The following is a 26,528-nucleotide window of genomic DNA, read 5'->3' as shown; positions in this document are numbered from 1 at the left end:
ACAGGCGAAAACCTACCACTGTCTCTGCCACCTCCCTCCATGCCTGGCTCCTCCGGTTTATATCCCGGTAGGTCTGGTCATAAAGCACCGGGTGATTGATTCGCTACCGCTAATTTCTCCTCCATGTTTTTGGAATATGAGGAAATGACCTGCGGTATGTCTCTCCCAGCATACACGCCGTTTGATTGGCTAGAGCTTGAACTGTCAGATTTGCGTACACGGGATTTGATTGGCTGACGCTTCCACCTCAGCCTCAAAAGTTGAACGTTGTTCAACTTTGAATCCTGAAAATCCTGAAAATCTCCGCTCGCCTGCCCACAATGCAGTTCGGCGAAAAGTGAGGGAAAGTGACGTCACCCCATTCAAAGTGAATGGGCAGAAGCGTTTCAAGATTTTTTTAACACTGCTGTGTAGACGCACCGTTAGCCAAAAACCCCCACTTCTGGGGTCATTTGGGTGGATTTGACCTATCTCTGGCCCCCCTTGCTCGATTTTGATGAATGAAATCTCTTTATAACCGCTAGAGCCAATGGAATCGAGGGAAAGTTATATACACACCAAAACGTTAACAAATAAGGAGTGAGAGTGACGCGTTACCAAAACCGGAAGCTGTATACACTCTGGTGGCTACCATTAGCAGCTAACTTTTCCGCTCCGATTTTTACATAAAAAATTGAATTATGGATTATAAATAATTTCTTCAAAGGCACAGGTACATTATCAACCTATGGATCAACAGTTGTAGCATTTTTTTTTTTCGTTTTAATGCCATTGAACATGTCTTTTGACCTAATTGACAGCTACGGTGAGACGATCTGCCGTAAAAGCTCTGTAAAGGTACGTGTTGTGATGTCTGTGTTTGCTTCCCCTGTCGCAAGTTCGGATCGCTCAGTGATGATACTATACTTAAATAATCAGTGGAGTCTCAGCTTTAATCGGCTATATTGTATGTGCAGCTATGATAAGTAATAAGGGTATTTTTATCTTGAATTGTGTGCCGCAGTGCGTTAGAACTTTTTCGCTCAGGGGTCATTTAGACGCTTCTTATGAGACTTGTGTTTTGTTTTGGTAAAAATGGTTCATATCTTCAGTTAGCTGAGATTCTTCCCGTTAATCTGGTGCTACACATTAATAGTTTCATAAATGTTAAGAAGCCCTGAGACATTATCTCGAAAACAAAACGGTGGGAGGGGTCCAATGGGGGGACCGCCGTGCTTAAGAGGTTAAGCACCGGATCGACAAAACAGGAGAGTCTGTGAACCAGACTCTCTATGAATTCAGTCTATGAATTCATGTCCGTGACTCTCACAGTATACTGTCTGCGCGCAGAAAGCTGTGTTTTTTACGCACCGCCTTCACTGTGTTTACCTTCATTAGAACAGCTGAATAGAGATCGAGGCTATTACGTTTTAACCCCCACACATCGAAATGCCCGATTATTCCCCCTATCACTTGTTGTATGAAGGAGATGTCCGGTCACCAGGGCGCATGATGTGTAAATAACCCAATTTGTGTTCTGTGAAACTGGTAGGCCTATATATGTCTTAAATGTAATTTAAGTTAACTTCCTGTTTTATTTAGATGCTTTTATTTTGAAGGCGAGTTTACGCTGTTGACAGGAAGTTGTTGTTGCTATGGAAACGTGACGGAGAAAAGTGAAAAGTAATATCTACATATAAAGACGGAGAAAGTAAAGGATAAAGTTTATGTTTAAGTGGAGATTTCAATAAATTCATATCATCAGTCAAGTCTTACGTTTATTTTCGGAGGGAAATTACACACACACACACGCCCTGACGACCGGACATCGTTTTCATAAAACTAATAATATGGCGTAATAATCGGGCAGTTCGATGTGTCTAACCATAAGAAAATATTAAAATATTTAAATTGAGGCCACGAATTACATCTTGTGCGCACAAATTAATAAAACGTGGCCTCATTTTATATATTTTTCTCTCTATGAACCCTCCAGGGCTCCGTACAATGCTAATGTAAACACCGACCATATAGAGTGGCGAAGTCACGCCCATCTACTTCCGGTCCATGGGACCTTATTTCGGAAAAATAATGCATTGAAGTCAATGGAGAGAGAAAACTTATCTTTCGATCCCGTTTGAATTGTGCCATGAATTACACATATGATGTTTGTCAATCTTAAAAAATCATTTCCATGTCAAAAAAGTCACAGTTTGTCGTAAAACTGTTGAAAAATAAGACTATGAAAACTACGCAACTAGAAAGACTACAAATCCCAGAGTCGCGTAAGTGATGTCACAATTGTTTTCCTCCACCCCATTCACACCAACGGTGTAAGAGATAGCTAAGATCAGCGCCATATAGATAGAATCTATATGGCGCTGGCTAAGATAAGATAACTTTAACAAGATGCCTGTGTGCTTAGTACCAGGTTGTTCATACCAGCAATGGGTCTTGCTCGTTCTTTCGCTTCCCGTCTAATGAAAGGACTAGGAGTGTCTGGATCAAGCTAGCTAGTAGCTAGCACGTTAGTTAGCATTACAGCCTTGTCATTTTTATTAGCCTTAACATGAAGTAACATTAAGTAACCCAAAATGTTAAACAGTAAGAGTAGTAGTCATATTTCGTGAACCCTTTGAAGAGTACTGTCACACCGGTGTGATCATTCTATAATACACAATGTAAGCCCGGGGGAGAAATGCTAACGCTAACGGTAGCAATCTTCTCTACTTCATGCTATCTGCACAAATGGTTGACATTAAACATTAAAAAGACCAGGCAGTTCAGAGAGAATCAAAGGAAGGCAGGCAGGCAGCTTTGCATGACATTCTTCAGGACGTGTTTCATTGTGGTGATAGTGAGGGTAGTCAATCGTTTTGTTGACAAGACAGTAGTGACGGCCATCTTGGTGACGTGTGTTGTTGACCAGAGATGTAGTTCATTGAGCGTTTCACACAAACAAATGTGTTACTTCACAGTTTTACGACACATTTTTTTTTTTTTGACTTGCAAAATTATCTTTTAAATTGACAAACATCATATGTGTAATTCGTGGCACAATTCAAACGGGATCGAAAGATAATCTTTCTCTCTCCATTGACTTCAATACATAATTTTTCCGAAATAAGGTCCCATGGAGGTCCACCGGAAGGGGAGGGACTTCGCCACTCTATTACGTCCAAAACAGTCGGGCATTGTTTCTGATAGCAACGTTTCTGATAGTGCTGTGGGTCCGCATTGCCGATATGACGTCAAATCGCCGCAAATCTGGATCAGCTCTGTTGTACCCCCGTTTTTAGAGATTTGGGTACGGAGGAAAAGAGAGAGGCTTTTATTTTCTGATGCTGCGTGAGTTCCCTGACACACCGGGGACACATATTTATGTATAAAAGACATCAAAAAGTGCATTTTGCATGATAGGTCCCCTTTAAATCAAAATGTGCAAAAGATAGTTATGCTGTCACATCGATACGTTTTCAATTGTGATTCTTTTTTATGAAAAGTTTTCTATGTATTTGCCGATAGTTCAGGTTAAAATCAAAGGAAGAAAACCTGCACAATTTGTATTTAAATAATTTGTATACAAATATGAGCCCAAATTCCTTTTATTTTAGAGGGGAAAAAAAGTCAACACCTGAGAGAAAGCGAACAGGTGATTTTAATCAGTGATGTGACAGGGCAACCATCAGGAACATAGAAATGGAGATTGAAGAGAGATCAAACTTTGTCAAGAAAGCCTTCAAACAAACTAAAAACTTAACAATCCTTTAGTAAGAAACATGCCTGCAAATATGATTTACATGTAATCAATAGGTCAGAAGGAGAACATGCCAGAACCTCATGTAGTGAAATATTTAAGATTCAATGTAAACATGTGCGAGCATATGAACTGTATGACTGAGACGTCTGCAACTTAATACAATAATGTATTCTTATCACTGTATAATATCTCAAAAACGAATAGCACAAGCAACATGTTTTTTAAAGTACTTGAAAACAAACCTAAATGCCTGTTTCTTTTGTCCTCTCAGTTAATGTATTGCTTGGTATTGAACACACAAAGAAACCAAAACACTTTCTTTTGAAATCAAATGTTACTCTCTATACATGTATTCTTTGTGATACTACCCTCAGATTTTTCTGTTTTGTGTGTGTCGGTTCTAAAAACACATGGACATGTTGTATTTTTGGCCTAATGAGTAACCTGTCTAAGAACTCTATGTCTATGTTCATGTTGATTGTAGTGTGAGCGCACTGATCTGAAGCACCTGTCTGACACACTATATGTTTATGTCACTGAGAGGGGTAGGGTTTCTTATTGTTCCCTTAATTTTGTGCTGAATCACTGACAGGCGATAAAGGGCCTCCAGATTGAGGCTCCTTTCTTTTCTGGCAGATTGACTATTAGAACCCATGAGACTAACCCAGAGAACATTGGAACTAACACAGCAGTAGGAGCCTTTGACAGGGCCATTTGTTGTGTGATTGAAACAGTTTTATGATGATGGAAGGAAACAAAAGACCTGAGTCTGAGTCTACCTCTCCTCAATCTCTTATTCACAACCTCCCCCACAATATTTCAACATTACTGCTGAGTAAAAACAAGCATGCAAGTCAAATGCATCCACTTCATCTTTAATCACCCAGACTGGGAACAAATCCTACCTTTTAACGTTTACTGTCGAAACCAACCAACAATGTATATGATTGGAAAAACAAGATGTAAATTCATGACCCACTAGATGAGGCTAAATATTTAAGACAAAAACATAACCAGACTGGCTGATCCACTGCCTGCCTGTTCAATGTGCTGGTACTGAAACAAAAAGTCAAAGCCAAAACTGAATTCCAGCTCCTGACAGACACATAGGAGATGCCAGCTGAATGAATGGCAGTGAAATGAGGTGCTGAGTGACAATACTCCCACTGGTTAGTTGGACGGCTATGGGCACAATTTACACCTCCAGGTTCTCCCAACAATCACCAACTGTGTTATAAATGACAGGTATAACATGCCAGTTTCCATTTCCAAATTGCCATGAAAACACTTTATGCTTATATGCAAAAATCATTTGTTAAGGTTTGCAAAAGGAGAACAATTCAAAAGCATAAATTAATAACTCCTACATCATTACCTCAGCCAAGCCTGGGGTTTTTTCAGCTGTGTTTGTCTGTCTGTCAGCAGGGTTATTGAAACCCACTAGATAGATTTTCATGAAACTTTGTGAAAAGTTGTAACATGAGCCAAGGAGGAGGCCATTATATTTTGGAGCAGGTTAGAATTAAGGTGGCCCTATTATGGGGAGTGTGGGAGAGAAACTCCCTCTGGAGGGAACTTTGGGATTGTAGCCTTTGCAGACCATTTACATGCACAACAACCACATTACACACTACAGGAAACCTAAAAGCATATTATATAATATATTCTTATATAATTTATTTACGGCATACTCTATGGATGATATGCATCCTAGAGACTGCATTGAATGGCAGACAATAGGGTATTTTATAAGTAGGAGCTGTGGTAGCAATTGTCATAATAAAGCATGGGTAGTCCAGAAAGGAAGGCCACATTGTTTGCATTTTTAACTATTTTCATATTTTACACCTCAATTGTATTCAAGCTTTATCCTCGACCATCTGCTCATTTAAACAAGGCTTTTATCTATGTATGTTCCCTTATCTCCTCTAAAAGGCATCCCTGCATTTAGACTACCCTAGAAGTCAGGCAGTCTTAAACTGTTGTATTAACTGAATTCTCTGCATTTAACTTCCTTTGTTGCTACATACCGTACATGTTCTCCAAGAAACTTTTCAAGTGGATCTATTTCTTCACTCCTCACGTAATTTATTCTATTTTGATTCACATTGGTGTATCTTATCAATGACACAATCTGTATTTTTTAACTTGTTGGACTACTCTGGTGTGGTCATGAGAGCTCAATAGCATTTCTACTTAACAACAACCATTCACGAAAACACAAAGTGTTTTTAGCATTTCGAAGCAAAGTACATTTTATAATAACTTCAAGAACTGATGACATTCTTTGAAGGGGTTAAAGTTCTCAGAGGAAAACACAGAGAACACCCAAAGTGGATGATACTGTTGAAGCGAACTGTCAATCAAAAGGTAGTCACGTCTTAAAGCATTCTCTGCCTGGTCTTCAATTGTATTCTAATAGAACCATATTCATCAAAATGAACTTGATTACTTAGGTACACATCAAGTGAGAAGTAGGGGTGATTTTCTTATAGACTTGTATACAATTGGACTTATTTTTCCCTGTGTTGGATTTGAGAGAGAATGCAGGTTTAACGCACGTCTGCATTTGATTCACGTTTCAAACCCAGAGGTGGCCGTTTGGAAAAAATGTACTATAATGCAGTTGATTCCTATCTGACATCAACGACAAGAACTTTGATCTGATGTTGGACAAGATACGAGGCCAACTCAGCAGCCATTTCTAAAGACATCTGATAATAGTCAGCGGTATTGGCATATCGTTTGCACACTTCCCAATCTGTGACCTTTCCTCCTGTCTGGGTTCCTAAGCCTCCCCAATTGCTCTGACTTATCGACAGTGCTGCAGTCAACCTTGGTTTTAAATGTTCCCACTGACCCCATCCATCCGCTCCACTGAGTGCTTGAAGTGCACTTGAAATGGTGACAACACAAAAGAATGCCAAAGTGCCTTCAGTCCAGACAGCACTCTGAAACCCAAATGTCATCCCACCTGGCTTCCTAATGCTTTCCTCCTCCAGACAGGAAAGCAGTCACTTCCTGTCCTATGTTGCGAACTGATAATACCAAATCAATATTTTCACCCCTTTCCGTATGTGTTCCTTAGTTTATTTTCCATTTTGCAGTAACATTAATGGTTATCACTCTGCTGTCAAGGTAATACAACGTTTGACCACTTTAATACATTTGTATACTTTATTGGTTTGTTCTTGAAGAGAAAGAAATGGAAGTGTACTGTAGCTGTGGTGACAGTCACTCTTCTTATAAAGGTTAACAATAAAAGCATTAACCCATCAGGCACTTTGAATCAGTATTGGCTATTGGCACAACCTTAACCCTAACCCTCAACTTTGTTATACCCCCCGCTGAATTCATTTGAGTCGTGTTTACTGAGCCCTTGAGCTACTTGAAACTAAAGTGATGACAACATGGTGTGAGAGAGTACGACTTGCTTTTAACATGGTGAATGCAGCTGGAAAGGATTCATTGGGCCCATTTCAAAACTATTTCAAGGCAATACTTTAGAGTTGTCCTATACTATTAAATGTCTCCTTCATCGACGTGACTTGGGTGTTTGCAAAGTTCCAAGGGTTTTGAAAGAGGACTTTTAAAGAATTCCCGAAAAGCTCCTCTGCATACCAATGGCACCGGCTCGATTCTGCAGATGAGGGGATGACAGCTGTTTTTTGTACAAGCCTCTAGGCGTTTTGTCACCTTCACTGACCTGTCAAGTCAAGTCTGAAGAACCCGAAAAATATCTAGTAACTCTAATAGAAAAGAAATTGCTTTTAATGTCACACTTTTGAAAGACAACTTTCTAAATCCATTCATATGGATTTGACATTTAATTTGTTCTGCTCTGTAAAAAAAAAAGGTTCTTTCTTAAAATGAAAAAGACCATTTATTTCCAAGGCACCTTATCCAGCACTAGTAGGGATTGCAATGGGGTGCAACGCTTAGAGTCTCAACAAGAGGGCACCATAAACCCAGTATGTCCAATTTAAAACTTCTCATGCTCAGTAAACTGACAACAACATTACCACGGTAAAACAGACTTTTCCCCACTGTGCTGAAATATGTTACACATTTCTAGATACAATACTCTGAATGCTAGAAATCCACATGTGAATGGTTAACCTTGTTGTATTCCACAGGTGGGGGATATCAGCTGTAACCTCTCGTCTCCCGCTCCGTGCTAATTAGCACAGAGCCAGCCCTCCTGTTTGGCCTAAATTAATTAATCAGCTCTCATTATGCACAGTGCTCCACTGTAATTGCCAGCACAAGCACAGTGATGAATGATAATACAGAAAACATTCTCATTAATGTGTAAAAGTGTGTGCCCACCCTTATAATGAGACAGCTCTCATCCACAAGAGCCTTTTGTCACATGTGTGCACACAAACACACGAACTATGTGTTGAACTAGCCTTTATGAATGCAGTTCTCAAGATGAGCAGACCAGACATGAGGGTAATGGGAGGGTCTGCGGGGACCACACAAGCTGTGTGTTTCTACTGCCACGAAGGCCATGCATGACCAACCTTGAGATAAACCAGAGCCGGCCACAGCGTCATTCATTTGCAGCCAGCGGCCTCATGCGGCCTCATGCGGCTCAGGATTAAAACAAATATTAGGCTAGTGCAATTTAAAAAGAGATCCCTGAGTGAAAATCAGTTTACCTCAAATCAAACTTGTTTACTTCTGTATGAGGGAAAAAAAAAAAATCCTCTGATCCTTTTCAACCAATTTTAATCATTGAGTCTTAATCTCAGAGTAAAGAACAGGGAGGCAAGCAGGGTCACACACAAACCCCTGTGTGGTATTTTGTTGTTGTGTATTATTGGCATCCTTGGTATCCTCCTCACTTCCACCAAACATTCTTTGGAGTCTATTGAGGGTTTTTTATAAGACTTCATTTAGCCATATCTAGAACAATCTATAGTATGCTATATAATGTTCTGTGCCTTATATATGTTGTCCAAATTCTAGTATTTGAATTTTTTTTTAAGGAAAATGCTACCACGCATAAACAGGAGTTATCTCCCGCTGATACTGGTCATACACAATAATTGTTGTGAACTGTTTGCACTTTACTCTGATCTCTGTCCGGATCGTGTGCCGTTCACCACCAGAACAGGAATTATTCTCTTTTTCTTGTTTTTTAGTAGGCAATGGTTTGTACAATACCACAACAAGCTGATACAGTACTTTGCCCAGCACAAATTAGAATGTCCATCTGGTCCAATTATTACAAATAATGATCGGCATAATTTGCTACATGCTCATGACCTAAATCATTTTTATTTATTTATTCATGTTTAAAAGAAAATCATTTTGGCTCCTGTCCACATAAATAGAGGAATTAAGAAATTGTACACATAACCATTGTGTGCTTGCATTAATGACCACTGTGACCACTAGCTACCAATAGCCTCTGAGATATATCAGTGACTCTGTTTGTCTCTGACCTCAGGCAGTCTTCCCGCTGGTTTAATTTGAACCTCTCTGCTCTTGTAAGCAAGTGCTTCAGGCAAAAACACGAATCACTTCAACTGTGCTATACGGTAGGCATGCTGGAGTTGTGGAGAATTGCAAACGGATGAATCCACATAAGATACAGGCACAGATTAACATGCACAAATTGTTTTGCTTTTAAAGAGACATTTACAATATAATGTGTTTACTTAAGAGCAATTACTCGGAGGAGAAAGTATATGAAGGGACATTTATGTAAAGTAAGAGTGATGGATGGAGAAGAAACAAGTTTTCCTGTGCCTATATTTTGACATCTGTGCGCATGCGTGTTGAATGTGTGTTGAATTGGAGTTGGGAGGGCTGTATAAGTGGCTCAGAGTAGTTCACTGCCAGAGCATATTTATTTCAAAGCCAACTCTGAGACACACACCAGGGAAGTGGGAGCAGGGAGGCTTACTGGCTAATCTGGTCAGAGAGCGGGCTGGAAGCTACACAGAATTCTTAATGTAGCGGAGGAAAAAAATGAAATCTAATTAGTGACTGCAGACACAGAAACACTTCCCCATTACGTGTTGTAATATGTGCCTCTGCGAGTGAAATAAGAGATGAGAAAAAAAGTGAGTTTGTGTCCAGAGTGTTTAACAACTCCAGGTCGATCCGGTGTCCTCTCTGACCTCCCTGTGTGATGTGTAGTCTTACACCTGAGTGCGGTTTCTTACACTTGGATGTCCAGCATGATCCTCTTGTCCTCTTCCACGTGGATGCCCCAGATGCAGTCCTGACCCTTGTCGTAGGCCTCGGGCCAATTAGGAGACAGCACCACGCCGGCAGAGTCCGTGATCTCCCCGCTGCACACAGCTGCAACACACAACCCCTCAGGTTCACACTGAGACACAACTGCTAAAGGATTTCATCACACAGAAACCTTTCATTCAAATGTAACATGATTTGGAAAGCAAAGTAAATATCAAATTGTTAGGTTAGAAACTAGCACTTTCTATGAAGCCCATGCACTAAACATACTTGTTAAGACATTAAAAAGTGTTTATAGCACTGTATAACTGTCCGAAATAAACACATACAAATATAAAATGCTTTATGATGATAACCATTTTAAAACATTTTATAATGACGTATAATTTCAAAAATCCTAACACTTAATAATTGCTGGTCATTCACAAAACATGTTTAATCTCAGTGTAATATGAATTCATAATTGTTATACATTATAAACATTTCATTATGCATTACATTTAAGATTAAGTGGTGTTGCTTTTAATTGAATACATTTCATGAGCTTGTATGTGTTGGATATTTTATTCACTGTTCTTTAACAAACTGTGACCATTTATAGTGAACTAATCACATTGTATTGCATTATTACAGTGAATGTATTCATTGTATGTTAAATATCTGTTTATAAGTGCTTATAACTATAAATATACAGCTAAGTAGATTAGAATGCACTCCAAGTATGTCTAAAATGCACTATAGGCATGGCTAGAATATTGCAAGTTTAAAGTATGTTAAATGAATGTGACTTTAAAGAATGGAACCATGCTTTTCACGCTTAATAAAAGGCATCTGAAATTGAGGGTGCAGACTCCTTGACGTGAACCTTGTAAAACTGCATACTAGCAACAAAGTGCTTGATGACCATGACCCACAGGAGCAGACATTAAATGTCCTCATATCTAGCTTTCCAGGAGAGCTTTTCAATTTCTCTGTGTTGCAGAAGGCAACAAAGGCCAAGAGTGAGGTCAGTGTGTGTGTGTGTGTGTGTGTGTGTGTGTGTGTGTGTGTGTGTGTGTGTGTGTGGTGTGTGTGTGTGTGGTGTGTGTGGTGTGTGTGTGTGTGTGTGTGTGTGTGTGTGTGTGTGTGTGTGTGTGTGTGTGAGAGAAACAGGAGAAGGGAAAGTGCTCAGGGGTAGCTATTAAGTCTGGTGCATGCAGTATGTGCAGTGTGGTATTTTTCATTCTAGGCCATCTATTGTATTCCTTTTTAATCTTAAGCACTTCTAGAGTCCGCCCTGGAAGCGCACATATCAAAGTTAATCATTGTAACAATTTTAAGGGGAAATTTATCATGGATCAGAGAAAAGCAGCTTATACAGATACAGTTAACTTCCAGTGGTCTTTAATATTTCAAGAAAAAGTCTTCCCTAGCTGCTGGATTGATCAAGCAGACAATGAAAGCTGGGGGTCTACAGGTCAGTCATATCTGCCTCTGAATTCCGCTCCAGTGGAAGCACATTTTTGAAAATATTTCTTTTATCGCACGATTACTCAAGCAGATGAAATCGGGTGACCCACCTCGACATGCCGGCTCCGTCTCATTCCACTGTGGGTTTTGTGCGTCCACACACTCGATCACTACCGAGCCTTGCTCCAGCGTGTAGCCGGGGTCGCACGAGAACTCCACCACTGCACCCAGACCGTAGGCGGAGTCGCTGCCGCTGAAGTTCCCGTACTTCACAAAGGGCTCATAGCACATGCCTTTGGCAAAGGCTGTGGACAAAAAAATCAAATACCTGGCATCAAACATAATAAACAAGATTTTTATTTGTCATGATTTGTTATATATTTCATTACTTTGTGGATTTTAACCGAATGTACATGCTTTGTATCATTGCTTTTGTGGAAAAAAACAGGGAAAATTAATGAAGATATTAAAAAAAAAACACATAACAATCAAAGAATGGGTTACTATTTGCAAACAGCATGATCAACCTGCCTTCATATCTGACGGCTGCTCCAGTGGAGCTCAATGTCCCGTCTGTGGTGAACTCTATAAACAGGTAACGTCCGGTACTGAGCACACCCTCATTGGGCAAATACTCAACCTTGTAGGAGTCGTACACGGGGGGAGAGTCTATGTTGTTGCCATTCTTAATCAGTAGCCTGAGAAACACACACACACAGAGAAGGAAAACAGTTTAAAATGGATTTAACTGAGCCTTGAAAGGTAAGAGAATCACAAAAAAAGAGAAGTTACAAGCTCTCCGAGAGCTGCTCACTCTTCCAGTTGTGGCTGTAATAACTTTGTGATAACTTTCTCCCCCGCTCGGTAATGAAGTGAATGGCCATGTGTGACGATAGCCATGTGGATCAGTAGTTACTGGAGACAAATGTAATGCGATTGCTGTTTCCTTCCCCTCACCACCCCTGTGCAGTCCCTTCAATTCATCCGCTTGATAGAACACTGTTAAAGGATTATAATGATCGAAGGCCCTTTCAAATTCATCTGTTGTTCCCTAAAGATTTTGGTTATTTATAGCCATTGGTCTAACCGCAGCCATACAGAAATTGAGTTTAAAGCTCAGTGCCATCTATAAGCTGAGGACACAAACATTCAAACTGTACACACTGTGATTGATTAATTGTATTCAATGTGTGTACACCACCTGTCATCATCCTCTGCCAGAGCCACCTTCTCAAAGTGGATGTGGAGCCGCTGGCCTTCAGGGGCCTCAAGGACCCAGTGGCACGTCAGGTTGTTGCTGTAGTTGCCAGGGAAACCAGGAGAAACGATACGACCATAGGTGGCGTTTTTGATCATCCCCCCACAGGATGCTGTATGAGAAGAAAGAGGGAGAAGACAAAGAGTTGGAGGGACAAGATGAGAAAAGTATTGACACCATCGATGGCGGGGGAGGGGGGTTTGGAGAAAAGTCCTAGTCTGAGCATTGATTGCATCAATATCCAGCGGACTGTGGCTGGACTACACTAGGCGGCTCACCTGGGTCTCAGAGTGTGTGCCTGTGTGTGATGTACTTGTAAAGAGAACAGCAGAACAGCAGCAGAAACACTATCAGTCCGGAGCAGCTGGAGGCAGGCAGAAGGAGAAAGGCTGGAACTGGCAGATGAGTCTTTACCAGCAGGAGAAGGATAGTCATGCAGCCCAGTTCTAATTACAGCAGCCAGGTCCAATGGCCTTGTTTTGCATCCATTTCCAAAGACTAGCTCTGTGGGCTGCTAATCACATGCAAACACACTCATTTGCCCTCACAGTGTAACTAATCAACGCAGTAGGACAACCAAGTGAAAGGCTTCGTCAATCAAAATCACCTGGATTCTGGAGGAAAGCTGGAGAAGGCTTACAATAAAGCTCTAATGTTTAAGTTTGGTCATTTATTGTCAAGAAGTTTCTTTTAAAGCATTTGGACAAATGCAATTCCATGTACTTCTGTATAGCTTCGGTGCTATCTTTGAAACCATAAGTTATTTATGCAAAACTCAATACACGACCCACACAACTTTGCCAGCAAAACATTATACATCTCTTGCAAAAGCAAAGAAATATTACAAAATACTTTTTTTTATATGGGTTTTTGCCTCAACTCCCACATACCATTAACCATTCATTTAACCACACATAAGTGCACTAAAGCACTTGCTTTATTGTGTGCAGGGCATAACAATTTGAAATAGATTTGTTATACATGTAAAGCTGTGTGTTCTGAGTATAACTCACTCTCAATACAAATAAGAAGTGTTATTATTCTTCTCAAAATGTTCTTAATCTCCTAAAGTAAATGATCGTGCAATCTTTGTTGGCACAGCCATTAGAGACTTCATCCACATCCCACAGGTAATGGTTTGGGTTTGTGGAAATGCGAATGGCAAAATAGTGCAGCAATGTGGAGACCAATGCTTCTAGTTTTCCTAGAAGTGTGTCATTTAAATGCAAACTGAGTGCAAAGCAAATTCATTCAATTTGGCAGGTGTAAATTGTTTCACGGATACTGCTCAAAGAATCTCTGAGCAGTCAGCGTTCAGAAAAAAAGGACCAACAGTTCTAGAAATGCAGCTCTGTATATGTATACCACACTGTCCCAAATGTGTGTCTAACCAGTTTGTCTTACCCACACATCGGGGCTCCTTTCCACTCCAGTAAGGCGTGGTTGCATTGCGGCAGGTGAGCATTTTGGGGCCTTGCAACTTGTAGCCGGTGAAGCAGCTGAAGTAGGCTTCTCCTCCAGCGTGGAGGTGCGTCACAGAAACTTCTCCTCCGGCAGGCTCTTTGGGGAACGCACAGCTCAGCACAAAGGCTGCAGAAGAAAGAGTCAGAAAAGTAGAGAAGAAGAGAAAAGGCAAATAAGAATTAATAAAATACAATGAGAAAATGTTTTCCTGTGATATATTTTGCATCTTGTGGCCCATAATGGACCTAAAAAGCCTCTAAAACAAACCAATTACATTTTGATAGGCACTTTATACATCAATAATGGAGGAGAGGGTACATTCGGTTGATTCTTTTACAAATTACATGTCAATATTATGTATTTATTATATGACAGTTTTCATACATTTTGGGCGTAACATGCAGCAGATTGGACAGCCCATATAATGTTGGACTAACACGTTATCGCTAAAATACAATTGAATTATATCAAACTTTAATTATTTTTGATTACTTTTAGCTCTGCCATAAACTGAACTTCATGTATGTTTTGATGATGTAACACACATCAAGAGTCCCACCTAACATTTATGAAAATATAAAAAAAATGTTGCCGGCATCTTGGGGCATGAGGGAGATTTTCAATAAAAATTATAAAAACTAATATGTATATATTCCTAGGGTTAAATGTTTTATTCGCAACAAAAGTCCAATTCTAGCCTGAACAAACAGCCAACAATGTTAACAGACATAACCCCCTATTCTACATTGTGTTACCGCTGCTGCTGTTCACCCATACAGTACACATTTAGATATATTTGTGAAAAAAACCTAATTGTTTTACCATTCTTATATACCTGACCATCACACACACCCCTATACACACACACACAATTAGAGATGGTTTATAACCAACCTTCAACTTTGTTTATTATCACCCCCAGCTCCTAATTAATTGCAGTTTACAAGGTTCATGCAGTATGCCAATGTTCACAGACAACAATGCAGCACTACAGTAATCAACACCACCGCGAAGAGCCACTGCAAACACTTTTGACAAATGGAAATGCTGCTGATCAGTGGAACATCATAGGCCTGTAATGTGATAGCGAGAAGAAGAATTGCCTCTGTTGTGGTTGTCAAAGAGTCGCGAATCCAGCAGGGTAAGATCAATGTTCCTGGACTTGCTTTGCATTGTGATCCTGTCCTGGTTTTTAAATAAATGGTGGAGGATGAGATGGAGTTCACTTGGATAATGGAGTAAGCTAACCAAGTCTGTAATGGAAGCTATTAAACAGCCTTCTCGTCCTGTCTTAACAGCCACACTGTTCTACCTCATTAGTAAAGGCACTTTAATGACCAGACTAAAACTTTTAAATTCATGGAAACTGTGTGAACAACAAAACAAGCACCATAATTGGACCCACTAAAGCCTGTGTTACATCACAGTGTTATTGTGCCCTGGGAAAATTGCAAAAAGCTTTTAAAAGCTGCAACGTTAGTCTAACTTTGGAAGTTCCATGTTCCAACTGAACATAGTGTACGCAAGCTAGGGCTGTGCAATTAATCGTATTTTAATCGCAATTACGATTTTGGCCTGCCACAATTACGAAAACAACATAATCGAAAAAAACAATTATTTAGCTTTGCTTGGTTGTGACAGTGCACTCCAACATATTTGATCTCATTAATTTTGGTCTCATTTATTTGTATTTATCATAGTTATATATGTTTAGTAGCTTGTGGAAGTGCGCTCCAAAATATTTGTTGATCTTGTTTATTGGTATTTATTATTTTGATATTATTTATTTAAATGTATCATTTATTTTTGTATTGGTTTTTCAGTTGAATTATACGTTCAGGGTAATCAACAGTTAAAAAGATACTGTTCAAATTATTATTTGTATTTGTTTTAAAGTTCAATAAATGGATTTTTTTCAAAGTCAATGAATAATCGTATTTAATAATCGTGATATCAATTATTGACCCAAATAATCGTGATTATGATTTTTGCCATAATCGCACAGCCCTAACGCAAGCCATCATTAGAGTATTTATAGGGAGGAAAAAAAACACTAATAGAGCAAGCTGAACAACCTGTATGCTCTAACATTGTACTTACAATCTTAAAAGCCTTTATGATGATAATTGAGAATGGGCTATGTAGTGTAAATACATGAATCTACCTATGCTATAATGATTAAGGTTATACGTTGTGAAGATGTGGACTACTGGAAATGAAAAGAATCCCTATTAGGTTTGATGGGGTGTACCCTTTCCTGTGGTGTGTTTTATACGTTTTTGTGCATGTAAATAGTCTACAAAGGCGAAAATCCCAAAGTTCCCTTCAGAGGGATTTTCTCTCCTATATTACTGCAAAATGCGCCTTTATTAGCGAACGAAAGTCCTAAAATTGCAACATCAGTATCCAAATTGTAAGCTGGTAACCCTAACCCTAACCCTAACCCTTGTAAGCTGGTTTATCACTGGGTATTTGCTTTGGTGCATAACACGAACATAGCAAAAAAAAGATTCAAATTAAATAATGCATCTAAATATGAAATGATAGAAAGAAAGTACAATTAAATTATGAAACAATTCCATAGTGCTGTGCATGTGAGAAGAATATCAACAACTAGACACTGACATAATCCATGTCAGTGGTGATCCATGGCCAATGAGGATGAAAAAAAGATGTTTACTAAGGATTTCAAAAGTCACATCAAACATGATTTTTGGCTTGGTGGTTTAGAACATGGTTGACCAAATCTGAATGACCATGATAAAGTAAACACCAACTGTTCAACAATTTTGATGGAGCTTCCATGTTAAACGGCTGAGCATCAAACATTTAGCGGCTTGATCAGCAGCCACATGAAAACAGATAAATCTGACACGTGAATACTTTAATATATTTGGTTTCTGAGGTCTTTACATGCGCTGATGCAGAGCTATTGGAGGTTAAACAGCCACCAAAAAAGATGATGAAACACTTTGCAGCAGTTTGGATTTGGAGTACTTTCATTCCTTCTGGTCATTTAAAGATGAAAAACAACCCTTTAGTGATGTTTCTACTCTTACCTTGAAGCTAAATTGGATATTTATAATGATATTTTATCCATCTTTGAACTTGACCTAAAGGGAAAAAAGCCCTAAACACATAATGGGCATAAAAGCTTGTAAAACAGCCCCTCCTCTAGTATTTTTCACACTCACTATTTTTTTTTCTCTTACAAAAGTCACTGGGTTCCACCATAATAAAAGAGATCTTTCTTTCTGCGCTAAATCAGTGAGCCACAGGGACGAGGTACGCTGCCCCGGGTCATCCATTCAATTCACAGTTTATCACTAGCTCCAATGAACCTAGTTATTGCCATTATCATAGCAGCATTTACATCCCTATTGAGCATGCAGCGGGAGAGCCAGGGGCAAAAATTGTAGAGCCAATTCCTGAAGTATTAAATTACGTGCGGTCCCCGTTCCCGTAGATGTGGTGCTGGGCCATAAAGTCTGATTGTTTTGCCATTACAAATAATAGATTCACGGTGCAGACAGCCAGGAAGATTAGCTGGTACTGTGGGGCCACAGGAAACATATGGGTCTTTGGTTATTGTTTCCTTTTAGAGGAGAGGAAAAAGTCACATTGGAAATATGCAGGTAAACCTTCCGTTTCATAGCGTGACTGGTATGGACCATAGACATCATTCTGGAGATGAAGAAAGGTATTATGGGTCAGAATAAGGAGACATTAAAGTCCTGACACCATCTCACTGTCTCACAATCATAATTTATAAGCTCTTTTAAAATAGGTATCCAAAGAAAGAAGAAGACAGGGGCAAAAATAGATACAAGCTTTTGGGATTTAAATGGCACGGTTTGAAGAGAGAATTGTTCAAATTAGGTTTTATGTGCAGCTTGTAAATATCAATACATATTCATCAGGCATCAGAACATTGGGTAATTTCACTCTATTTTTGTCATTTCTCGATGCTTGTTCAAAAAGTTCAAGTCCCCAGTGTGCTTTCTTTCTTTTTCTCTGTGCAACGGCAATATAATATAACACATTTCTGTTTATATTGCTTTCTGCCCTTTCTTACCTATCTGGAATTCAAGTTGTTTTGTTGTTGTCACAAATATGGAGTTCTGAATGTGTATTTCGGATCCAATAATTATTTATTGTTTCTCTAACCCTCAGTCTAAAGTTGCTCAACTTCCGGAAATCATTTACATAGAAAGTAAATACTCGCACACTCCACACAATAATGAGCCTTATTCTGCTGTTTGCACAGTTTTCATTGCCAAATTGAGAACGCTGCTGCTCAACCAATAATGGACAACCATTGTTGACTAGGACACAATAGATGAGGTGGAGAAGGCAGTTAAACTAAGTAATCCACCGCGTTTGGACAAACAAATAAAATGCAAGTCAATTTAGGGCTAATAGACTGCTGCACTGTTGTATTCCAAGCCTGAATCCCTCCAGGTAAAGAGCTGGAATGAGATCAAACTTGGCAAGGCGAGGGCAGGAGATAATGAAATAGTGTGACAGAAAACAGAGCATGAATAATGAATGTAATGTCGATTTGTATTATATTTAATGCCAGTGTGTTTGGAGAATATTATCCGCCATGTGTTACAACAACAATTTGGGAGTAAAATGGGTTTTCCAAAAGGAGAGAAAATCCTGTGCCATTGTGCAGTCATCTCCAGTCAGCTGTTTTGCTGGAGATGCAGTTATCAGGTGACTTGTTTTCACTGTATCCAAGCCCCATGTTCTGGCTGCGCACCAAAGCATTACCTTTAACAGAAAGATCAATAGTGTTGTCTCTGGGAAAGTGATTCAGTTGTAGAAAGCCAGAGCATAGTCCTGCCATGATATGGCCTATTGATATTTATGTGGTTGGGTTAAAAACTTGATTTTAATGGTCATTTACTCAATAAAGGCTATTAAAGAGAAATAACTTTGGACCAGAGGCTGCATCTCATTATTGCTACTGAGAAGTTGTGGCGAATCGGTGGACCGCTGCCATTGGCCGAGCTCCACCGGCCAACCCAGCTCATTAGTTCCAGTCAATCAATAACTCCTGTAAAGCATCACAGCCATTGGCAATGCCATCCATATATGATGTACTTCACAAAGTCCTGCAGTGACAATGATATGATGGCAATTCAATGACAAAGGAGTTGAATTCCATCTTCATTCTAATTCCATTTAAAATGAAGGACCAATTTGCCTTGGGTTGTCCACATTTGCATGCAAGTACCAACAATGCTCATGAATATAAATGAGTTATGTTTTTAATTAAATGACAGCATTTTTGTACTTCTCCGTGAAGAAAGTCTGAATCTAGCTTTAATTAGTTTGATCATTTGGGTGCCAATACTTTAACATGAAGTAGTCTGTCAACATGCTTGCATCAATAATTGCAATAAATGATCCTTATAAAGAGGCATCATTTTAAAAAGTATATATATATTGCCTCAACCCATTATTAATTGTGTCACAAACTTATATTTTAAGGTAATAATGTAACAAATCGCAAGCACGCACCAAGACAGGCCAAGAATCTTCACGTTTGTTTGACAGAAAAACATATGAATTTAATACAGCAAATAGTCCTGCATTTCTTGTTTGATACTACACTTATTTTATATGGTTATGTTTTGCTCGCTAATATGATAAGGTTTGTAAGAGTTCATGTGTGTATTTTTTTACTTTTTGTGTCTTTTGGGTGTGTTTTTCTTCTTAGAAAAGCCATTACAAACACAACAGTCACATTACACTATATTTACATAACACCATTTGTATGTGAAACCATGCATGGTTTGTTGTTAGATTCATGCACCGTTGGTTGTTTTCTTGTTCAAATGCTGTAGCTGCAGAAGATGTCTCTGTGGACATTGTTGTTGATTACAAAGAATGCGTCATGTAGATGAGAATCTGAAGAAAAGATAAGGTAATGATTAAGGATGTACGAGGAAAGTGGTATGCTTCCCTCCTTTCCAACAGTCCTACTTGGGACTCCATGCATATAAACAGTAAAACACCCCTATAATCATGTTCCGAGTGTTAGGCCCACTGCTGGTGTTATACTGTGTCGAGGCATCCATCAATCTGCCATCGCAGGCCGAGCCAGCGCTGGAACAGATATTAATTACCCTGAGCTCAGATCCATCTCTGCACAGTTCTGTCCCCTTCTCCACGCTTGTCCAATCACATTTCTCACAGCCTATTATACAGACAAGGTGATACTCTGCTCACCAAGGGGAGAGGAGCACAAATTGAAATATCTTCTGCGTATCCAATATGTCTACTCTTCCAGAAAATCTGCTCATTGCATTTCTTCTCATTACTGTATCGAAATTGGTATCAACTTTGAAGGCGATTGATTGGTGGAACATCACACATTTGCCTGCAGGCCACCATTGCTGACAACACACGGTTATAGGTTCAGAATTATTCAAATGAAAAAGTGCTGAGGAATATACAGTAGACACAATTATTTGAAGGTTGTATGTTAAGTTAAAGTGAAATATGGTATTCTTTTTATAAAATAATTCATTTTGAAATTCATTAAAAGTATTGAAACGTGCATGATAGGACTCCGGCAGCAAACTCCAAGTCGGAAAACGTAAACTTATTTCTCTTTAATACCCAGCAAGGGGCGACCAAAGGGAGTCTTGATGTATGTAAATCTATGAAATAATGATCAGCATTCTCCCTCAATGTATTACCTAATTAAACATGTTCCTATTGAGTTCATAGTCTCAATTGATAGTTTCAAGTCTTTTTTAATACAGCAGGACTTTTATTCTGTAAATTATGGTCACATTTAAAGTCATTTAAATGAAAAAATCTGTTATTGACAGGTCGCGACCATGGTGATGTCTGGTTTGGGAGATATCGCTGTTTTTGTCTTAGAACTCTACCTCATTCATAGTGTGCTTCTGGTTCATTGAAGATAATAATACCGTTCCCTTTAAATGTATTGTTTATAATTTAGTCTTTAATCACTAAGTCCCACACTCTACAAAAGTGGGGACATCATATATATTTCAATAGTTTAACAATAGACAAGCTTTCATTTAAAGTGGACCTATCATGCTATATTTTAATAATATAGTGTAGGACCATACCTATATAAGGCATATTTATACTTTTTGTTCTTCAAAATACCAAACAGATCATGCATTTTAGCCATGCCTCATTTTGCTCAATTTCACATTTTTTAGCTCTGTTTTTGCAAGGGCTGATTCTGTGAGAACAGCACCAATCTACAGGGCCTGGCATATGTACTACAACGTCTCCAGCGCTTTCGAACGGCAATGGCCGTGGTTGTCTCCTCCTGATTGGTGGAGTTGGCCCAATAGCCGTAGCGCCACTGTCCTGACGTCAGGACAGTGTTCAAATATGGATCAGTTTTTATCAGATCCGTTGCCCTTTTTTAGAGATTTGGGTATGGAGGAAAATAGAGAGGGTTGTGTTTTATGACACTTGGTGAGTTCCCTGGAACACCGGGGACACATATTCATGTATAAAAGACGTACAAAAGTGCATTTTGCATGATAGGTCCCCTTTAAGTTAATCAGATATGGTGAACTTGATGTGAATTATTTTACGGCTCTGTTTGAATTCTGTGTTGTAATGTACTGACAGCTGATATTTCAGGAGCAAACATTTAGCATTTTAACCAATACTTTGGCTCTATTCATGATACATACCTGAATAAGTCTCAGCTCAGAAATTACTTTGTTTAATTTCAGGGTGTATATCATTACAGCTTGAATCATTATCTCAAGTGAGTGTGAACCTGCACACATGCATGCACAATATTCTAGTTGTGTGCCTTCTCTTGGTTTTGAGCTTATTCTAGATATGATGTTTGCATCGGACATATGGAACCACTCAATAATTCATGTTCCTTAAGAAGTGTTGTGAGCAAATGCAGCATCATGGGTCTCAAAATAAGCAGCAGCCAGCATTTTCAAAATGAAGGGCATCAGCACTCTGTATAGTGTCACAAAGTCTTCCTGCAGAGCCTTTTTGGCATTAGCTGCATACTACTATTAAAACATTATGTATTTTCTTGTGCTTTTGGCCAATTAAGTATAGTGATATTAACACCCATATGTTTATTTTGGATGTTTCCATTCCACTTTCCAACATAATCACCCAAAACAACCTTTTTGCTTGTTTTGCTACACTTGACAATTCCAAAGAAAGGCACACGGTATTTTCCTCAATAAACCTGGTGAACACTGCATGCAATTCTGCTGAGTATGTCAAGAGAAGGAGAAACGCATTAGAACTGACAGCGTAATATATTTCCTCCATTTGTAACCATGTGTCCCCATCTATGCACCACCCTGTATGATCAGCACTGACCTCTCACTGTCATCATTTCAGCCTGACCACACAGCAATATTCACACGTCCAACAGCGACAGGCTGATTTATCTCACGTCAGCGGCACTGTTGTGATGGTCGCTTTCATTTTCGAGCTGATGAAAGTGCCACAGTAATGTGGTGGAATGAATGTTTTGTCCACCAGCATCCACCATGAACTCAAATCGATGGGGCATGTAATTGCTGGCCACTTTGTGTGATTGCTAAGATAAACAGACATTGTTGCGGACATGGGAGATCAGTGTCACACACGAAACAAAAGACAGAGGGGATGGATTTATGGGCCATAATATTCACCCACAACATACAGTAACCATATCTGCTGTCGATTCTGGCGCACAATCTTCTCTTGCAGTCACTATTTGATCTCATTTGATTTCATCTCATTTATGTGTAAATGCAAAGGCCAATTTAAAGTGGACCTATCATGCTATATTTGAATAATATAGTGTAGGACCATACCTATATAAGGCATATTTATACTTTTTTTTTTTCAAAATACCAAACAGATCATGCATTTTAGCCATGCCTCATTTTGCTCAATTTGACATTTTTTAGCTCTGTTTTTGCAAGGGCAGATTCAGTGAGAACAGCACCATCTACTGGCCTGGCATATGTACTACAGCGTCTCCAGCGCTTTTGAACGGCAATGGCCGTGGCTGTCTCCTCCTGATTGGTGGAGTTGGCCCAATAGCCGTAGCGCCACTGTCCTGACGTCAGGACAGTGTTCAAATCTGGATCAGTTTTTATCAGATCCGTTGCAGCCCCTTTTTTAGAGATTTGGGTATGGAGGAAAATAGAGAGGGTTGTGTTTTCTGACACTTGGTGAGTTCCCTGGAACACCGGGGACACATATTCATGTATAAAAGACGTACAAAAGTGCATTTTGCATGATAGGTCCCCTTTAAATCAGCACTCACAAAACATTTGAATGTGTTGATATCAATGGTAAAGCTATCTTCTCTTATATCATAGAGTTCAGACTAAGTGGCAATCTCCTGGTCTGAAAAATGAAGCAACTCCAATGGTTGTAAAAAGATCAATTATATAGAAGTCTATGACAAAATAACCCTTACGTCTCAGTCGATTTATTGACTTTGTTTATATTTTCCTATTAAGTTTATGGTCTCAATCGCTAGTTTCAAGTCTTTGTCAATACAGCATGATTTCCTTTGAGTAAATGATGGTCCCATTAAGAGTACAATAGAGTATAAAGTAGGATATGCATTAGGGCGTTGGTGCTGTATGTGTTACTGGTATTTTTCAGTTTGGCCACATATTGCATCTATTTAAAAAGGGCATCATTTCTGTAAACTGGGTTAAACGCAGTTCAAGGCAATTGTTATCGGTCTAAAAGAATACAAGAAGAGCGTTTTTCACCTACATCAAAATGAAAATGGGTTCAGCCAGAGAAAAAGCCTATCCAAGATGGTACTGACTCACCTTGGTAATGGAGCAGGAGTAACATGGAGTTGCGCTGTTGGTCACCACGGAATCTGATAGAGATTTGGTTGCTCCAGCTGCGGAGCACGAGGCCTCTCATCAAGACCGACTCATTGGCAAGGATGAAGGGTTCCCGGCCACCCGTGTCCTCCACTGTCACCTGCTCCCCCTCCAACACACTCACATTCAGCACCTGAAAAAAAAAAAAGAGACATTGGATTACATTCTTGTCTTTATCGCTGTACCTTTGTGTCACATATGCTATCATGCAAGAAAACGGTTCATGGCTGACTTATTGCAAAGTGTCTTTGAAGAGTCACGCTTTGCACAAAGGTAACAGGCTGTGCATTGTATTTCTAGCACAGTAAGAATGAGCACATTTATTTCCATCCACTCTATGAAAAAAAACTAAAAGAACATTTCATACACTTTTAACTCCATCATTGAACCCAAAAATCCCATTGCACACAAACCTGGTGACTAACTGTTGACTTATGAGGTCTCAGTTCACACCAGATGGGATCTTAATTTAGCACCCCCGCTTTTGTGTTTCCATTTAAAGCCAGGTTTAGTCTAATGATGATGTCGCTCTGAAAAATGGGTCACCTGCTGAGTTACTTTGCTCAGTTGTCGACCGAAGCAGTAGCACGGGGATCTGTTTGGTTTAGTCATTTCTTTGTTAACCTGCTCCGGGATTGTAGACACGTTCTTGAGTAATTGTAGAATCTGTCTGGGTCACTCCACTCATGATTGATTCATCCTCTTTCGGTGTTCGCCTTGTGCCTGTAAGCCACTCTGACAGCAGTGCTTTATGTCTTCAACAGGTTTGAACAGCATCTGCAGCTAAATCTGGTGAAGGAACCTCGGGAGGATTTTACGTTGTTAAACTCTCTGGATAATGGAGCACTGACATATTTTGGAGCAGCATTTGATTCATTCCCCAACAGAACGATAAGAGGCATGTTAATCCAGCAGAAGGTCATGGTCATTATGCATGATAAATATAGAAAGAAACGTTCACTTGAGTTGGCAATAGTTTGTTCTGACTCGCTTCTTTCAAGGTGCATGGAAATATATTACCTTGTGTTTGCATGGCACTCTTGAATAACAATATGGTTTAAACCATTTTTTGAGTTAACCAAGGTTTATTTTTTAAATCGAGTTTGAGTTCAAATCATTTGGAATTCTTTAACATTTTATTCAGAATGATTGAAAGCCTGTTATTGTTGCACTAAAGTGTACAACACTACCCGCCCCCCTGAAACACACTTTGATAAAGACAAGCAGCGTCTCTGTTATGAAAGTAAAACAAATGCAGACGTTTTCTTAAACTTGCATTCTTTCTCATGACCAGCAGGAGGCGCCTACACAGGTTGCAGGAACAAATCTGAATGTATAGAAGTCTATAAGATAATGATACTGCTTATATAATGTATTACCTCAGTAAATATATTTGTAAATACAATATTGAGCTTAAACACTAGTTTAAAGTCCACTTCAATTGAGTATGATGATCATTTTGTAAACTATGGTGCCATTTGTAGTGAAAAATATCCTAAAGCAAGGAATGCTTAATTGAAATGGCTTCCTTGTGATTGACAGGTCAAATCCAAGATTTTATTCAGGTCTCGGCGCTGTTTTGTTTTTTGTCTGAGAACATTAATCGTTTTAAATTGTGTTTTTAATTCATGAATGTTATTTTTTAACAGTTTTGAAGCCATGAGTTTAACTTTTTGGGCAATTATCGTCTTGGTTTGAGGCAATCTTTGAATTTTTGCAACCAGAAATGACACGAGAGGCTGGAGCTAAGTACAATTGAATACTAAACAAGACATTTTTAGGAGTCAAAAATGTCTTGAAAAGCCAAAACCAAGATGATAATTGCCAAAAAAGTGAAACTCATCACAATTACTACCTCCACTTCTGATAAACCGTTTATGGTTAAAGATGACTTAACCTCAAAACAAATGGCAATCAAATAACTTAATATTGAGATTGGCCAAATAACTTAATATCAACAAATAGCTTAATGTTTTGGGCCTTTGCTACTAAAAAGAGATGAGGCAACAGCTGCCCAATCTGATGATTTGGAGTGGAGCCAGCTCCTGTCTTGAATGACAAGTGCACCATCAAAGCCAAATCCACCACATCTCAAGCTCTCAGTGAAATACATAACGTGTTCTAAAAGCTAATGCTGTCACAGGTGGTGGGCTTAGGTCTTAGGTATGCCATGAGGCAGAAAAAGTGTTGCCGGCCCTCCATAGGCTGCTGTCCCTGAGGTAATATGTGTGCAGGAGTTTTAGTGCAACAGCCTGGAAAAGCTGAGACAGTGGGCAGGGTGCACGACGGCAGCAGGAAAATGAATTTGGCCGGGTTGGCTGTCACTCAAAGTCAAAGGAGAGCTGGCAATGAGTGCAGAGGCTAATGGACACTCTGAGACTGAGCTTAGAGGTGACTTCATCCTGAATCATCTGTGAGCTCAGCCACTTTGATTGATTTGATTTTTATCACAAGCAGAATTGAACACAAGTCTAGGAGGTTTCAGCCAAAGTGAAAAAAGAGACAAACACTACATACA

The 26,528-nt window shown here is 39.3% G+C and overlaps 1 protein-coding gene across 2 annotated transcripts in view; it reads right to left on the bottom strand.

Annotated features, from left to right (window-relative positions):
* Positions 1 to 26,528, bottom strand: part of LOC117499866 (seizure protein 6-like) — a 119,566-nt gene that overhangs the window by 12,595 nt on the left and 80,443 nt on the right. For both annotated transcript variants that reach the window (XM_034152531.1, XM_034152522.1), the window contains exons 4-9: positions 23,951 to 24,143; positions 14,064 to 14,249; positions 12,603 to 12,771; positions 11,933 to 12,099; positions 11,512 to 11,706; positions 9,919 to 10,057 (exon numbers count right to left, since the gene is read on the bottom strand). In XM_034152531.1, the coding sequence (XP_034008422.1) occupies positions 9,919 to 10,057; positions 11,512 to 11,706; positions 11,933 to 12,099; positions 12,603 to 12,771; positions 14,064 to 14,249; positions 23,951 to 24,143 (1,049 nt within the window). The remainder of the gene's footprint in view (positions 1 to 9,918; positions 10,058 to 11,511; positions 11,707 to 11,932; positions 12,100 to 12,602; positions 12,772 to 14,063; positions 14,250 to 23,950; positions 24,144 to 26,528) is intronic.

The sequence above is a fragment of the Trematomus bernacchii genome, unplaced genomic scaffold (assembly GCF_902827165.1).
Source record: "Trematomus bernacchii unplaced genomic scaffold, fTreBer1.1, whole genome shotgun sequence".
In the NCBI taxonomy this organism is placed as follows: Eukaryota; Metazoa; Chordata; class Actinopteri; order Perciformes; family Nototheniidae; genus Trematomus; species Trematomus bernacchii.
The sequence above is the reverse complement of the archived record's forward strand: the minus strand, read 5'-3'. Positions and strand labels throughout refer to the sequence as shown.